This window comes from Euphorbia lathyris, chromosome 4, assembly GCF_963576675.1.
Source record: "Euphorbia lathyris chromosome 4, ddEupLath1.1, whole genome shotgun sequence".
In the NCBI taxonomy this organism is placed as follows: domain Eukaryota; kingdom Viridiplantae; phylum Streptophyta; class Magnoliopsida; order Malpighiales; family Euphorbiaceae; genus Euphorbia; species Euphorbia lathyris.
Window position 1 is genome coordinate 42,102,651 of NC_088913.1, and position 17,948 is coordinate 42,120,598.

A 17,948-nucleotide genomic window follows, 5' to 3' on the forward strand; every position below is an offset into this window, starting at 1 on the left:
TAGATACCTTCGGCAGTGATAATGGTCCACCATCCTCTTACTAATAATTGAGCACTTATTTTACCAATAATACTAATCTAGAGATGACTAAAACGTACTATTTAACTAATCACTTGAAATTCTTTTTAAAAAAACTAATCACTTAAACATTATTTTGATAAGTTAACACTTATTAACTAATATTTTTTGTTCACTCTTTACTTTAAGGCATAACACCCATTTGGGTCCCTAAAATATGGTTTCAAAGTCAATTAGAATCCTAAACTATCAGAATCATCAATTAGGTCCCCGAACTAGTTAAAAATCATCATGAGTCCTCATTCTAAACAAAAATCTTCAATTTAGGCCTCATCGAAAATCATTCGGTTGAACAATTTCATACCTTCTTTCTCAAATTCATTTTGAATCAACACAGATATTATTACAGTCTATATCAAATAGTCACAGTTTCCGATTTTATGATAGGATAAGAGCTTAATTGATGATTTTTGCTTAGTTAAGGGACCTAATTGATGATTTTGACAGTTTATGGTCCTAATTGATTTTGAAGTTTTAGTTTAAGGACCCAAATGGGTATAATGCCTTACTTTAATTATTAACTAATATTTTTATATTCAATATTTTATCTTATATTTATAATATTTAACACTTCAAATTGAATATTTATTTTTCCACTATTTAATAGCTATGCAATAAAAACAAATATATAATTTAAATTTTTTAATAATTTTAAAAATATAAAATTATTTTTCCGTTTCAAAAAAAATATAAAAATATTTTTATGAGTAAATAAATATAATTGCTTTTTTTTAACTAATAAATATAATTACTTTTAAAAATTATATAAAATTTACATATAATTTTTATTTTATTTATGAACTACGTGTTTTTGAATCTTATTCATATTTCCAACTTAATAACACTTTTGGTCATTTCATTTCTTGGTATGCAAGTTTTACCCTTCTTCTCTCATTCACAAGCTTTGCTTTGTCTTATTTCATTGATAAGTTTTTTTTTTGTTATCTTCGTATAGCTGCTTCGAGTCCATCATCATAAGCATTTTGGCCCGGAACAGTCGTGTGATTGGAAATCCACGAGCAGTCGACATTCTTAGAGATCTTGTCCGGCATCATAAACCTAATCTTGTGTTTCTGTGCTAAACAAAAATTGGACTTTCTAGATTATATGCCTTAAGGAGAAGTTTGGGCCTTTTTAGATCTTCAATATATATAAACACTTTCGTATTCATCCATGTAATTGCCTAGACATTTACATATCTACAACTTGTAAGATCAACTTCCTATTCAGGAATAGAAAATATTGTTACATACAAGTCTCAACGATATTATATTAATTATTTTATATAATGCTTGACTTGAGATCATTTGATATTAGTATCAATGTGTTTTCTATGGTTATTTTGTTTTTGACATCTCACTTTATCTTGTATTAACACTCTATGTGCTAATCATAATCTATGGACCTTAGTTTAAGTTATATGATGAAAGATAAATGTCTTTTAATAGTAAATCAACACTATGTGATAAATCAAACAGATATAAAATGAAAACTTCATTAATAAAATATCTTAAAACATATTGTCTTGAGCATGGTTGTCAAAACCGAACCGGTTAAAGAACCGAAAAATAAAAGGGTCAAGGGTTTGAGGTTTAACCGAGATCTAACCGGTATTCAAAAGTCATGTGCAAATTATATTTTGTTTATATTTAATCTTATAACATAGTATAATATTCATAAAAGTTATACTAATATAAATATTTATTTATTTATTATCAAAACATGATATCAAATTAATAAATTTGATACGAAATAAATACAAAAATTAAAGAAACGATATACTTTTAAAATTAATAGTGATTATTTTTCCTGCGCTGCTTCAATGAAACAATGGGGCAAAACTTATAGGCAGCAATTCTCTGCAAAATTGGCAATGATGAAGCGTCAAATGGAGGTTCTGTGTGATATGGTGGATACAAACTCGGTAAACAAGTTCCTTGAGGTCAGAAGTAAATTGAATGAATTATTAGCACAGGAAGAGACTTACTGGCATCAAAGGGCAAAAATTTACTGGTTAAAGGATGGCGATCGAAACACTCGATACTTCCATTCTTGCGCACAGGCCCGTCAAAAGAAGAATCGTATTAGCCAATTAATTAATGAAAATGGTAGCAGCATAACAGTACAGCATGAATTATGCGATCACATCCAATTACACTTTCAGAACATTTATTCTCCTTCAAACATTACAGATTCGGTGGATTTAAATGTGTTGGATGTTGTAGTGACGGAGGAGATGAATCAGAATTTGGCTAGACCATTCCTTGAAGCAGAGTTCAAGGAGGCGGTGTTTCAGATGTTTCCTGATAAATCCCCGGGTCCCGATGGCCTCAACTCGGGGTTCTATCAACACTTCTGGTCTACAATTGGCGAGGATGTGGTCAAAGCGTGTAAGAGCTGGCTCGACAAATGTGAATTTCCGGATGGTTTAAACACTACAACCATAGTTTTAATTCCAAAAGGCGATAATCCATTGAAAATCGGGGATTTCAGACCGATTTCATTATGCAACGTTATTTACAAGGTGTTAGCAAAAGTATTGGCAAACAGACTAAAGAAGATCATCCCTTATATAATCAGTGAGAGTCAGGCGGCTTTTGTCCCTGGGCGATCTATTACTGATTGTGTACAGATGGCTTTTGAATCTTTACACCACATGAAGAGGAATCAGAGAGGGCAGAAACGTAATGTGGCTCTTAAAATTGACATTAGCAAAGCCTATGATAGAGTTGATTGGAGATTCCTCGAAGCTGTTTTAATTAGAATGGGCTTTCAACCCACATGGGTTGAATGGATTAAACTCTATGTTACATCGATAAAATACCACATTGCTGTAAATGGGGACCTGGTTAGGGGTGAGCAAAAAAACCGGTAACCGATTACCGAATCGATAATCGAACCGAAATCTTAGTTTGGTTCGGTTATTTTAATATTCTGGTTCGGTTCGGTTTTAATTTTAGCTTAATTTGGTAATCGGTTATCGGTTCGATTATTGAAAAAAAAAATATCGGTGTAACCGATAACCGACCGAACTTAATATATAAATATAAAAAATATAATTTTATCTTTATATATATATAAATAAAAAGTTCAACCCTAAAAAATACATTTTTATCTTTGTATATACATATTTTGGTTTGATAGCCTTCAATTTATTCAATTGTAACTTTTGTACAAGAAAACTAATTAAATAAAAATGTACAAAAATTTAAATATTTCGAGTTTTCGGTTATTCGGTCGGTAACCGAACCGAACCAAAAAATTTCGGTTAAATCAAATTCGGTTACCAAACTTATTTGGTTCGGTTCGGTTATGAAAATAGAGCCAATTTCGGTTCGGTTCGGTTATTAACCGAACCGAATCGATGCTCACCCCTAGACCTGGTGGGTCCTATCTCCCCGGGTAGAGGTTTGAGGCAAGGGGACCCATTGTCACCTTACCTATTCATCTTGTGTGCAGAAGTTTTATCGAAACTCTTATCTAGAGCCGAAGCCGATAATTTGATCACGGGCTGTAAAATTCATCGCAGAGCACCATCGGTATCACATTTGTTCTTCGCTGATGACAACTTTTTATTTTTTGGGGCCACTGTAGATGAAGCAGAGGTGATTGCAAACATTCTTGCCCGGTATGAAGAAGCTTCTGGTCAAGCTATCAATTTTCACAAATCGGGTATTTTCTTTAGCCCTAATGTGCATAATGATGTCAGTCAACACATAAAGTTGATGATTGGTGTTTCGAATCCTCTGGATACTAGAAGGTATCTGGGCCTCCCCTCTCTTATTGGGAGGTCCAAAAGGAATGTTTTTAGTTTTCTGCTTGATAGGTTAAGGAAAAGATTAAGTAGTTGGGGATTCAGGTTCTTTTCAGAAGTGGGGAAGGAAGTCCTTATCAAAGCTATTGCTCAAGCCCTTCCAACCTTCTGCATGAGTACTTTCCTGCTACCATTATCTATATGTGATGAATTGTAGAAAATGATGAACTCATTCTGATGGGGTATGAAACTGAACGGCAAACGGAATATCCATTGGTTTGATTAGTCAAAAATGTGCCTTAACAAAGGTCAAGGGGGAATGGGTTTCCGTGATCTACACTTATTCAATTTAGCCCTTTTAGGAAAACAAGGTTGGAAACTGGTTTCAGCGCCAAAATCATTGGTAAGTAAGATTTTCAAAGTAATATATTTTCAGAACAGTACTTTCCTTTCTTCAAATTTGGGTAATAATCCTAGTATGATTTGGAGGGGTGTTTGGAGCTCGATCCCGGTTTTAAAACTCGGGTTAAAATGGAGGGTGGGGAATGGCGAGACAATTCGAATTTTAGAAGATCCTTGGATTGAGGTTGACGGCCAGCTGAGAGGCATTATGAGTGCTGATTGTTTAGAGATGAACGCTAGAGTGAAGGACTTATTCATGGATGGCTTTAAAATCTGGGATAGGGGTAAAGTGGAATCTCAATTCCAGGAAGTGGAAGCTGCTGCAATTCTAAAGGTGATATTACCGTATAGGAAGATGGAGGATAGAATGATATGAATGCATACTAAAAATGGAATTTACACCCCAAAATCAGGATATAAGGCACTCGAATCTTCTCGTGCAAATGTCGTTGAATCTATGGGATGGAGGAGAGTCTGGCAGTTACATTTACCTCCGAATGTGAAGCACTTTTTATGGAAGTTCTGCGCGGGTTGTTTACCTATAAGACATACGCTTCAGGCAAGAAGAATGGCTATTCAAACGGAGTGTTGTCTATGTCTGACCAATATCGAACACAGATGGCACTTATTTGCAGATTACCCCTTTGCAGTTAGCTGCTGGAATGAGGCTCGTGTTACTGCTCCGATTGGTCTTCATGACACTGCTGCAGATTGGTTCTTCGAACAATGTGATCTTATTAAAACTGTGCTAGTTTTTTATACGATCTGGTAGCAACGTAACACACTGATGTGGAAGGGAGTGGTGCAGCAGCCTGTTGTATGCTGGACGCGCTGTCTGGGATTTTATGAGGAGTGAAAATCGCACAATCTGTAGGTCCAATCAACTATCGATACATCAGTTCGTCCCCAAATTTGGGGATCCCGCCGCCTGCTGGTCATCTGAAATGCAACACGGATGGTGCTGTTTTCCACGAGCAGCAGTCGGGTGGCCTGGGATGTGTAGTTCGGAGCCAGGGTAAGGTAATTATTGTCTGCAGCTCGAAGGTTATTGGTGTAACGGAACCTCGTGTTGTTGAAATTTTGGCAATCCGGAAAGCACTGGTTTTAGCAGCAAACGAGGGTTGGGAACGAGTTATATTCGAGTCGGATGCGCAAGGAGTGGTCTCTAGTATTCTAAACAACAGTGAAGATCTTTCTGATTATGGTTGCATATTACATGATTGTAGGGATATTTTGATTTCAAGACCGGGTTACTCCGTCTTATTTATACCGCGGTTAGCGAACACAGATGCTCATGCGATGGCAAGACAGACTAGTTCCTTAGCTAACGATTACATTTCTTTTTCTGAACCGAGTTGGATCGGTGATGCCATTGTAAGAGACATGTTTTGTGATGTTTAATAAAGTTTATCTCTGTTTCAAAAAAAAATAGTGATTATTTTTATTAATAACTAAAATATAAATATGCTAATAGAATATATATTTTATAATTCAATTTAAATTTATTAGATTTTTAAAATTTATTTGTATATATTTAAAATTTAAATGCTAATTAAATTTTTATTAATATTGAAAAAATATAATATTTTTTTTGAATCAAAGAAAATATAATAATTTTTTAATAATATTTATCTAAATAAAAAAATAATAATAAATCATATTTTTATTATTTAACTTATAATATTATTATTTATTCTTAAATAGTTAATGATAGACATAAGTGAAATGGTAGTGTAGTGGTGAGTATTAGAGTCTATAATCTAAAGGTCCAAGGTTTGAATCTTGTCTTTGTTAAAATTTATATTTTTTTTTACAATGTCTTTATTTGTCATTTTATACAAACAACTATTAGCAATCAGCTAAGTAAGTTTGCACAATCAGCTAATAGCTAATATAATGAGCTATAACAGCTAACCGAAGACATTTGTCATTTTATACAAACAACTATTAGCAATCAGCTAAGTTTTACCAAACAAGTTTGCACAATCAGCTAATAGCTAATATAATGAGCTATAACAGCTAACCGCTATTTGCCAAACAAGGTCATAATATATATACTAAGGTATTTTGGGAAAGATAAGATTGAAAGTTTCTAGTTTGGTAAGAGCATTTCCAAGTGGGTCTTAGTTTACTCTCTAAAAATAATTTAAATAATTGACTTTTAGTGATTTAAGAGTGACTTGACAAATAGTTGTTAGTTGTTAGCTGATTACATTAACTGTTAGTTGATTACCTTTTCTGTTAGCTGATTTGACTAAAATTATTGTGTAAACTTATTTGGCAAAATTTAGCTGATTGTTAATAGCTATTTGTGTAAAATAACAGATAAATACAAAGTAAAGTCTTTATTTGGGGTTAAAGGGTAATTAGGGTAAAATTGTTCTTCAAAAGAGATGCAGCAATAAGTTAATGGAAAAAGCTCCTAAAACCAGTTTTTTCAAAATTAATGTTTTGGACTTAATAAACTCTTTCAAACATCTTTTCATCAACGTTTGATTAGTCAAAACTTTCAAAGTAGTTCAAGCCTCTAATTTTATCCAAAAAGATCTTTACCGAGTAAGGTCATTATCGCAAACAATATTTTTTATATTCACTAATTATTTATTATTTTATTATTAAAATTATTAATTATTATATTTACTAATAAATTATTAATACAAAAGTGTATTGCTATTGACCGCCCTTTTATTTACTCTTCACCGCCCCTCGTTGATCCTTTCGCCCTTCTCATTTTTTTCCTACTAAAACTCAAAGTCCTTTCCATCTCTTTCTCTCCCAAGCCAAAAAACCCGACTTTGACGAAAATGGATCCGAGCATTTCCGAAGACCATGATTTCGAACACGATGTATTGAATTTGTTTTTTTTTTTGTTGAATTTGGCCTGAACGAGCGGCGCATGCTGCCCGTTCCATAGATCGAACAGATGAACCACCCGTTCGGCCTACGGAACGGGCAGCATGCGCCGCCCATTCCTCCTACGAAATGGGTAGCACGCGGCGCCCATTCCAGCCGTAGGACGGACAGTGTAAGCTGCCCGTTCCTACCTACGGTGGAACGGGCAGGCTGCCCATTTAGCCTAAAAAAGGCTCGAAGAAGCCCCGAATTTTAATTTTTTAATTTTTGCACGTATTGTTAATACCTATTATGCATTTTTTATATATTCAAGAACCGTTAGAAGATTGAAAACCCGACGGCATTGATTACAGTTCCCGTTTCATAACGGACACCGTTTTCCCTTCATGTCAAGATGTTGTTGATTGGGCAAAACAGGTAGCTATTCAAAATGGGTTTGAGATTATAACATCTTCGCATAAACATGGGGAAAAATAGTGTTGAGATGTTCACGGGGTGAACGCTACAGAGGGAGAACGGATGGAAATACTTTAATAAGAAAAAGTAAAACTAAAGCGTGCAGATGTAAATTTCAGCTTAAAGTCTATTAACATTCAGACCTTTCTGGTTGGGGGATACAGACTAAGGCTGGGTTAACTGGTCAGCACAATTATACGTTACGTGTGTATCTAGAGGGAAGTCGGTAGATGAGCGGACTCAGTACCACATCTAAAATAATTGTGCGTGATATGAGTTCGGCTCAAGCAAAGCCCTGTGCTATTTTAGCAGCCGTTAAAGAAAAGCATCCCGAAGACAACCCAACAATTAAACACGTCTACAATTATAGGGATAAGATGAGGAATGATAGGTTCGAAGGTAGAGACCTGGCTAGTCAGTTCTATCATATTGCTCTCGAGAACAAGTATGTTCATTATACGCAAGCTGATCCTCATTCTGGCGTGATAACGCATGTGTTTATGGCACATCCAGAATCAATAGATTTATTTAGGACCTATTACTGGTACATCGACATTGATTCAACATACAAAACCAACAAGTACAAAATGCCATGTGTTGAAATGGTTAGGATGACGCCATGCAATAACAACTTTAAGATTGTGTATGCCATCATTAAAGATGGGACTGAAGGGAGCTATCGTTGGGTCCTGCAGCGGCTAAGGGTTTTGATGGGGTTCGATCTCAACCCGACTGTTATTGTTAGTGATAGGGAGTTGGGGTTGTTGAAGCCGCTCCTAGAGGTTTTTCCACATTCAACACACTTGCTATGCACCTGACATATAAATAAGGATGTAGAAGATCGAGTGTACAGAATTATGGGTGATAAATCATTTGCCGCTAAATTCAAGAATGGAAAATGGAGAACAATAATACAATCCTTAACCATTGCGGAGTACGAGATAAATCTGAGCAAGATGAAGGATTCGATGAATAGGTACCAAAATCTTATCTCGTACGTTGAGGAGACATGGTTGGTGCATAAGGAGAAGTTTGTTGTTACTTGGATGAAAGATTTCCTACATTTTGACAACACAACTTCTTGTCATGTGGAGAGTGAACATGTGAGTCTAAAGCAATGGCTCAATACAGCCACTGGCTTCCTCGATACGGTATGGCAGAAGGTCCACAAGCAGATAGAATATCAGGCAACTAATATTAGGTATTTGCAATATGTTCTAATACAGTATGTTTATCTTCTTATCAGGTATTTGTAATCTCGGGCAACTGATAGTATGTTTATCTTCTTATCAGGTACATGCTTGAACAGTCTAGGCTTCGTTAAGGAGTCATGTACTCCGAATTCCCACTTAACTACCTAGTCTGCAATGTCTCCCACCACTACATACAGTTGCTCAGTGAAGAGTTAGAGTGCATGAGAGATGTGAGCCATGAAGTGAACGTGCTTTGTGGTTGTGTATTGAGAACCTCTCATTAGATACTATATGCATGCAAGCTCAAACAAGCTTATGATCTTAACCGTATGATCAGTATTGAAAGGGTTCATGTGTTCTAGAGAACACTTTTAATTAATTATGGCCAGACTGATGAAAATGCAGGGTGTAATGATCAGACGGAGGATCGGAGATATTTTCAATGTTTAGTCGACCAGGTCTCTAAAAGTGACCCAACCCTGCTGCGAAACATTTCAATACTTATCCATGATCAACTGCACCCTGATGAAGCACATTACACCGAACCCGATGTAAAAATTCACGTTCGAGGATGACCTAAGGAGAGTAAATCCACAAAACATACGCCGAGTGCCTGGGAGTACAATAACACTCGTCATGGATGTGCTCGTTCTATTAGTTCGTCTATGAGTCGTGGTAGAAGTGGTACTCTTCATCATCTGTCCATAATGTTGCATCATCAGGTAATGTGTATTTGATCAACACAACTTGTTTTTGTAATACAAATTTGCAATATCTAATTCATTTACACTTAACATAAGTGCCACGAGGGTTATAATATCTTATTTCACTCAATGCAGATGGAAATACGTTTGACGTTTGTGATTTCGTACATTCTGACAAAATAGTCAGGATCATTAAGCCCTACATCGAATCATATTATGATGTCATCGATGATGGAAATTATGGCTTCCATGTTATTTCTACCTATATTTTTGGCACCAAAGATTCGTGGCAAGCAGTTAGGCATAACCTTAGAAATGAAGTAATTGCTAACCGTTTCCTGTATGAAAATGTGTTTATTGACGGTGTTGATGCAACAATTAGTAGGATAGGTTGGGATTGTGGAGGTTGTTCGCAGGACCATTGGATGCTCGGTTGGGATGACTTGTATCCGATTGCTACATTGTATAATGCTGCTGTCATGTTTTTCGGCTTCGCGGGTGGGCAGACATTGCAGTTTTGTGGTACTGTGTTACCATTGTATGTCGCATCCAGTGCTACAAGACCAGAACGAGAGATATGTATAGCTCATTTGGGTAATCACTGCCGACACTATATCCGTTTAAATTTATCTCCTAATTTTTTGGTACCCCCTATACTGGCATGGTGGTTTCAACACCATGATCGAAGCGTTGAAGGGTGGGAGCGCTTCTATGATGATATGAGAGCACAGTGGAGAAGATTGGTTAACATTAGGGGCAATTAGTTGTTATTGTGTATTTTTTTAGACTTTGAGTATTATATGTTATTTTTATTTTGTGAGAGTTGATTGTGAAATAGTTCTTGAATGATCCGGTTCTGTTTCAGTTATTTGTATATATGTTACAGGTAGTTTGTGAAAGAGTTTTGTAATGTTCTGGAATGATCCAGTTAAGTTTCAATTAGTTATATATATGTAACATGTTGATTGTGAAATACTTCTGTCATGTTCTGGAATGATCCAGTTATGTTACAATTAGTTGTAGTTATGTTACAGGTTGATTGTGAAATACTTCTGTATTGTTCTGGAATGATCCAGTTATGTTAAAGTTAGTTGTAGTTATGTTACAGTTATGTTATAGGTGGTTTGTGTATGAGTTCTGTAATATTCTGGATGTATTCAGTTATGTTACAGTTATGTCCAGTTGTGTTATAGGTTGATTGTGTATGAGTTCTATAATGTTCTAGATGTATTCATTTATGTTTCAATTATGTCCAGTTGTGTTACATGTGGTTTGTGTATGAGTTCTGTAATGTTCTGGATGTATTCAGTTATGTTACAGTTATGTCCAGTTGTGTTAAAGGTTGATTGTGTATGAGTTCTGTAATGTTCTAGATGTTTTCAGTTACAGTTTGTTGCAGTCATGTCCAGTTATGTTACAGGTTGATTGTGTATGAGTTTTGTAATATTCTAGATGTATTCAGTTATGTTACAGTTATGTCTAGTTGTGTTACATGTTGATTGGGTATGAGTTCTGTAATGTTCTGGATGTTTTCAGTTACAGTTGTGTCTAGTTATGTTACATGTTGATTGTGTATGAGTTCTGTAATGTTCTGGATATATTCAGTCATATTATAGTTATGTCCAGTTGTGTTACAGGTTGATTGTGTATGAGTTCTGTAATGTTCTGAATGTATTCAGTTATGTTTCAGTTATGTCCAGTTGTGTTATAGGTGGTTTGTGTATGAGTTCTGTACTCGCCTCAACAGTCACCATAGCCCCATTTATGGGGATGCGCAAAATCTGCCACACGTCATGCAACATAATGCTCATCTCACCGAACGACATGTGGAATGATGACGTGTCTGGCTGCCACCGCTCCGCAAAAGCCATAATTAGAGGTGCATCGATGTGGGCGTACATGATACCTGGTAGATGGGACAGCCCAGATGACTCTATACGCGACTGGATCTCCCTAGAAGCACCACTGTACCATAACCCCAACTTCCTGCAATAGACTGAGCATGTATGACACCTGAGGATGCCCATATCCTGCCCACTCCAGATAGCATAGGCAATGTGACCCAGAAAGCTCGGGATCACAACACCATCAGCTGGACCCCCGGGTACCGGGGCCCTCACGACCCAGTCATCATCTCCAGCACTCCTCGAGCGCTTGCTGCTACCTGAAATTACAGTAAACGAATTTCAGAATATTCGTATATTTCCTACTAATCACGAGTAAAAAACCCTAAACCCTAAATTTAAAATTCTCACCAGAAGACGACCCTGCTGCAGCAGAAAAACGTCAGTCTCGACCCCTCGTCACTATGCCAGGAGGGACTGGGACAGAATCAGCACTCTGAGGAGGCATAGAGTCATCTCCATCCATCTCATAATCATCTGCCACCTCCTGACGGCCAACACGCTCGGCCTGTGCAGCATGTGCCCTCTGGGCGTCCGCCATCATCCTCTGCTCCGTCCGCATCCTCCAAGCAGAGGCAGTAACCGCACGTGAAGTTGTATGCTTGTGCCCAAAACGCGCCTCAACAATATCATCCTGTAAATTAACCAAACAAGCAAGTAAATACATTTGTTATACTCAATTTTTATTTTTTTTGGTTTTTTTACTAGTTTGGGCCTGCCAACGTGCGACCGGAATAAATTTTTTTTGAAATTTTTTTCAAAACGGCCCGTTTTTAGCCTGGACGGGTGACTCACACCACCCGGCCCAAGCCAAAACGATTGCGGCGCACCAGTCGGCCCCAGGGCTGACTGGTTCGCTGCAATTGTTTGGCCCTATGGCCAAACGGACGTGGCATCCGTTTGGCCGTAGAGTCAAACGGGTGAAGATCCCGTTCCACCTAATGGTGGGACGCATGGCGATCCTTTTGCCGCCATGGGCGGAATGCACAGTTCGTGCATTCCGCCTACGGCAGCAACGAGAGGTGCACCCGTTTAGGCAAAAAAAAAAAAGGTTCCGCGTCCGAAATCGGAGGCGGAACTCGTGATTTCGTTCAATTTTTGTAAAAAAAACTTAACGGAACATTCATCAAGCCTTTTCCCATTCCTTGTCGTTTTACGTCGGGTTTTTGAAAATCTTAAAAAGATAGAGAAGATTTGAGAGGTTTTGTATTTTTAGTTTGAAATTGTGAGAAGGGCAAAAATATCAAAAAGAGGCGGTGAAAAGTATTTTAGGGACGGTAAATAGCAATTCACTAAAAAAATGAAACAATAAGCCCTAAAAGTAAAGATGATGGAGAGGTAGTGGAATGAGTCTGAATATGTAAATATGGGTCAGTTTTGTAATTAGTTTATTGGCTTAATACATCATTTACTCCCTGAACTTATCCGAAAAGGTTGATTGACCCCTGAACTTGCATAAAATGTTTAGTTAGCTCTCTGAATTTGCGTAAAATTTAATCAATTTACCACTCGGTCGTAAAAAAGTAAGTTAAATGCGGAAGATGTATTGCACGAGTCTTAGAAAAAGTAAAACTACTAAAATCGAAGTATACAGATCTAATACTAGAGAAGACAAGTTGTATAGTTGAACAAACAATAACTTTATTTTTAATCTATTTTTTTAATTATGTAATAACATTTTAAGATGTGTGTAATACATTTTTCGCATTTAACTTACTTTTTTTACGATCGAGTGATTAATTGATTATATTTTATATAAACTTAAAGGGCTAATTGAATATTTTATATAAATTTAGAGAACTATTGAGACATTCTAAAAGTTGAAGGGCAAATCAACCTTTTTGAAGAAGTTGAGGCCTAGTTTATTTCAATTCTTTTTTAAGGAAAAACGTAAGTATATATGGAAATGTGCAGCAGTAACGGCTGGGAGTGAAGGACAGAAAGCCACATCTTCATCTTCTGCAAAAGTAAACCATAATCATGGCCTTATCTTCTTCTTCTTCAAACTCTCTTACAATCCTCACCGCGTCTCATTTTTCAAGTAACGCCCCAACCTCCAGGCTCACCGCCACAACCATTGTATCTGTGTCCTACTCTTCTTCCAGCAACAACAAACCCAACTCCTTCAACCTTTCAACATCTAATAACTCAAGCTCTGATAAATGGAGAGCTAAAGTTTCATTCTTTCCTGCTTTCCTGAAAAAGGGAAAGGATGCTAATCTCCTCAAGGAAGACCTTCTTGACGCCATTGCTCCTCTTGATCGCGGGGCTCAGGCCACTCCTCAAGATCAGCAGACAGTTGATCAGGTTTGTTTCTCTTTTTCCTCTCTTGCTTCGCTTTTTCTTTGAAAATTGTTTCGCCATTTCTACCGCTTCCGCTTGGGGATTTGTTAAATTCCTAATTTTTGACAGTTTTCAGTGTTTGCCTTTTAATAATAGATAGCCCGCAAACTTGAAGCAGTTAACCCTACAAAGGAGCCACTCAAATCCAATTTGATTAATGGAAAGTGGGAACTTATTTACACTACTTCACTGTCAATTTTGCAGACTAATGTAAGCCCAAACTTCTCAATGTTTCTATTTTCAATGTCTGCTTTTTGAGAGGGCCTTGCATTTTCTCACCATTGGGTTGGGGCTTTATTACTCCAAATTGGAACTATGTTTGAAATGTACTGCGAATCAGAAGGCCAATTAGATCAGATTTTGGGGAAGAAAGCTGCAAGTGCAGAATCATTTATGAGCATGATTTAGTTTTGAGGATTAAATTGGCAAGTTTGATTAGACTAGGATGATTGGATCTTTTCATATACTCTAATTGCTCACTGATATTGTCATATAGTTTGCAGTGGCACGCAGTTTTTTTTTTTTAACTTTGTTTTCTTGCAGCATTGTCCAGTTTTCTTCGAAATAAGAGATTGTAGAAGTGATTATTGTTCTGATTTGTTTTTACCACTTACTTTTTGCTATATGAACATGATGTTAAGCAGAGACCCAAACTATTAAGATCCAGAACAAACTATCAAGCAATTAATGTGGACAAATTGAGGGCTCAGAATATGGAATCCTGGCCGTTCTTCAATCAGGTAATTTTTCTAATTCCATATTCTTTTGGATTCTAGGTAGAAGTAGAAGCAATAACAGTGGTTGTTTGAGTCAAGTTATAGTTGCTTATTAATGAATTTCTTTTTGCAGCCTTCTACCCCTCCCTGTTAATTTCTAAGCCAATCATCAGTTCTGTCATGAATATATGCTTCTCAATTTGATGTTTTTATGTTTTTTTAGGTAACTGCAGATTTAACACCTTTAAATTCCAGAAAGGTGGCTGTAAAGTTCGACTTCTTCAAAATTGCTGGTCTGGCAAGTATTCTTCTTCTTACTCATTCTAAAGGCCTAAATATAGTGAGCCAGTTTGTAATTTTGTATTCTTCTTCTTCTTATGCTTGGACCTCATCCGATTTTTATTTTATTTTGAGCATATAAGTGGCATCTTAAAAATTTAAGTTTCTAAGAGTAATAAATTAATCCTTGAGTGTATTTTTTCTAGAAAATTAGCTTCTTGTAGGCTCATGTGTATAATTGATTGATTCCTGAATCCAACTTTTTATCGCTCTGATGTCCAATTAGAGCACGGTTTCAAATAAAACGTTCTCGTCTCCCCACAACCCCTTAGATGACATTTGTTGTTCTGACTTTTTATATTCAGTTGAAGATTTCATTGTCATCTAAGTTGGTAGGATCTTTGTATGAAACTGTTTTCCCTGAATGAATTTTCTGCACAAGTGGAACAACCTTGAAAATGTAAAGAAAATACTAATGAATTGGCATTGGTTAAGACGTATAGAGCAACAAGTTATAGCATGTCTTTATATGTGTTAGGAATTCCCTTCAAGTTTACATTTGAGTGAATAAATTATTCTATTATGTCTTACATTACAGATACCAGTAAAGGCACCTGATACAGCTGTTGGTGAGTTGGAAATTACGTATTTGGATGACGAACTAAGGTCAGTCTGAGATTTTTATTCATGTTCACTTCAAATTTAGCAATTATAAACTTTTCCATTTTTTCTTGCGTAACTTTCTGAGGGTGAAGTAGTGATATTGTAGGCAACCTTGCTGAAACTAGCTGCTTCACATAATAGTTTACATGCTTGACAAGGGGCAAAACATATTTTTGAGTCCTTTTAACTTTCTAAATTTGTTCTATCAAGTCGATGTGAATTGATCTCTTGATTGAGTCCTTTTGAAGCATACAAGTTCACTTGTTTTTAAATGGGTGAGGTTCGGTTAAATAAAAAAAAATAAAATAAAATTCAGGCACTTAAAAAGGGGGCTCGTTGTAATTTTGTATAAATATGCATTTTGCCGCTTGACAAGATTAAAAAGGTCAACTATAACACAGTTTTTGTTTCTATTGAAGGCCATATTTTTAAGGTCGGCTGTAATTCTGTTGAAGTGTGTAAGATTTTTAAAGTGATGAATTGTTATATAAACAGGATATCCAGAGGTGACAAAGGCAACCTTTTCATCTTGAAAATGATTGATCCCTCTTACCGTATCCCAGTCTGAAGCAGCGTACTGCAGGTTTTTCTGATGTGCAGTGCCAGTGCATCCCTCGCTGCAGCTTGTATTTATTACAATTTCTTGAGGCATGTATGTACATATGTAAAATTTTGTTGAGAAAGTTACCATAACAAAATTTGTATTATTTATATGAGAAATAAAATGAGAATCCTAATGAATTTGTTGAGATATCTAACAATATATTTTGGCTTTTCTACTTTTGATTTTTGAAGTTTGATTTCGGTTTAAATATGCATCGAGAGTGTCGGGGGACGTGAAAGGAAATTAACCAAACCAAACCAAACTTAAATATCAAGAGACAGTAGCGTTCACCTGAGCCCTGAATGACCAAATGAATTTGGCCATTTACCGTTGGATCTATGTTCATTATAGGTTTATGGTGGATATCCAAAGCATCCTAAGGTGTAGATTTAATGGGCGTAGATCCAACGATAAATGACCAAATTCATTTGATCATTCAGGGTCCAGGGTGAACGCTACTGTTTAGAATTTCTTCTCACATAAACCCTCAAAGCTTAATCATCAAGGATATTAGCTCTTGCCTCTCACATTAAATATCCACAAAAATCCAAATATTCACTATAATTACACATGGACAACAACATAACTAATAAGATCTCAATCTCATAATCAAAGAGTTCTTTTTAAAGCATAATCAAAGAGTTAAATAACCAATCAAAAAATTTAATAGATCAATAAAATTCACTTAAATATAAACAAAATTATCAAATTCAACAATATTAAATCCTAATGAATGTTTATAAAATGCTAATGAGAATGAAACGCTTGTGCTGGTCAACTTGAATGTAAATAAAATTGAAAAAACTAACAAACATGAATCTTCTGAACCTGACTTGAAAATTTCAACGTGACAATGAGTGAGATGTCTACACAATAAACATAATTGCCTATATTTATATACATAAAATATTTCGGTTGAGTTTTTTTTTTCGGTTGTGTTTTTTTTTCCTTTTCTACCAAAAAAAAATATACATAAAATATTTATACGTATATACAAATAATTTCATGCATCTTATATTTAATTAATCAAACAATCAATCAATTAAAAATAAAATATAAACATAAAATCTCGTACATGACTCGATTTATTCAAACATCAAAAGTATAACTTATATTATGTTCGTTTTTTAAGGGCACAGCTGAAGAAGAAGAACAACTCTTCTCGATATGGTTAGGTTGATGATGGCTGAGACCAACTTACCCATTTCATTTTAGGGAAATGTGTTGCTCACGACAATCTACGTCCTAAACTGAGTGCCCTCCAAATCTGTAACTTCCACTCCATATGAGCTATGGACCTGTCGCAAGCCCATTTTTAAGAAATGTATCTTTATAAGATACCGAAAACTGTCAAAAGGATATATTCTAGTGGGAGAAAATGAAGATGGAAGAGTCGTAGAATTTGAATCATGAGATGTCATCTTTTTGGCAAACGAGTTTCCGAAATCAGGCGATGTCGATAAAGATAGCACTCTCTATGAGCAATTAGAGACTAACGGACCTCTCGATTCGAGTGGGAGAATTTCTGAAGAACCTGATAATGTTCAAATCTCTCAAGAATTCGAGGAACAAGATCATGTCAATGTACCCCAAAACGTGACGAATACTCTAGATCCGGGTGAAAGCGGGAACGTTATTCCCCACTATTATGACAACATGGAACATGGTCCAAGTGGGAGTATACTGAATTATGATGAATATATGAAGTTCGTCTATCAAGATTCGGAACTGCATCGTACTAAAAGATAAAAAGTTGATCGTTGACGATTCAGTGTTGAAGGGTTAACTCTTTTAACTTGTGATGATGCGGAATCGAAGAATATTCAACAAGCTCTCTCATGTCCCAAAAAGGACAAACTGATTAAGGCAATGAAAGAAGAAATGACTTTCATACAAGTCAACCATCTTTGCCAATTTGTTGACTTACCCAAGGTAGAAGGGAAATTGGGAACAAATGGGTTCTCAAGATTAAGCGAAAGGATGATGGCAGTATTGAAAG

The 17,948-nt window shown here is 36.0% G+C and overlaps 1 protein-coding gene across 1 annotated transcript; it reads left to right on the top strand.

The window, feature by feature from the left end:
- Positions 1-13,250: 13,250 nt before the first annotated feature.
- On the top strand, positions 13,251-16,124 carry LOC136225546 (probable plastid-lipid-associated protein 4, chloroplastic). Its single transcript, XM_066013608.1, has 6 exons — positions 13,251-13,651; positions 13,784-13,897; positions 14,332-14,427; positions 14,627-14,701; positions 15,281-15,348; positions 15,841-16,124. The coding sequence occupies exons 1-6, from the start codon at positions 13,325-13,327 to the stop codon at positions 15,911-15,913; spliced, it is 753 nt and encodes a 250-aa protein (XP_065869680.1). The 5' UTR covers positions 13,251-13,324; the 3' UTR covers positions 15,914-16,124.
- Positions 16,125-17,948: the final 1,824 nt, after the last annotated feature.

What these genes read in the sequence shown, in the direction of transcription:
- LOC136225546 (XM_066013608.1), top strand. Translation starts at nt 13,325, where the DNA reads ATGGCCTTATCTTCTTCTTCTTCAAACTCTCTTACAATCCTCACCGCG. An exon ending in CCTGGCCGTTCTTCAATCAG is followed by an intron (nt 14,428 to 14,626) that starts GTAATTTTTCTA and finishes ATGTTTTTTTAG; the next exon opens with GTAACTGCAGATTTAACACC. An exon ending in TCTTCAAAATTGCTGGTCTG is followed by an intron (nt 14,702 to 15,280) that starts GCAAGTATTCTT and finishes CTTACATTACAG; the next exon opens with ATACCAGTAAAGGCACCTGA.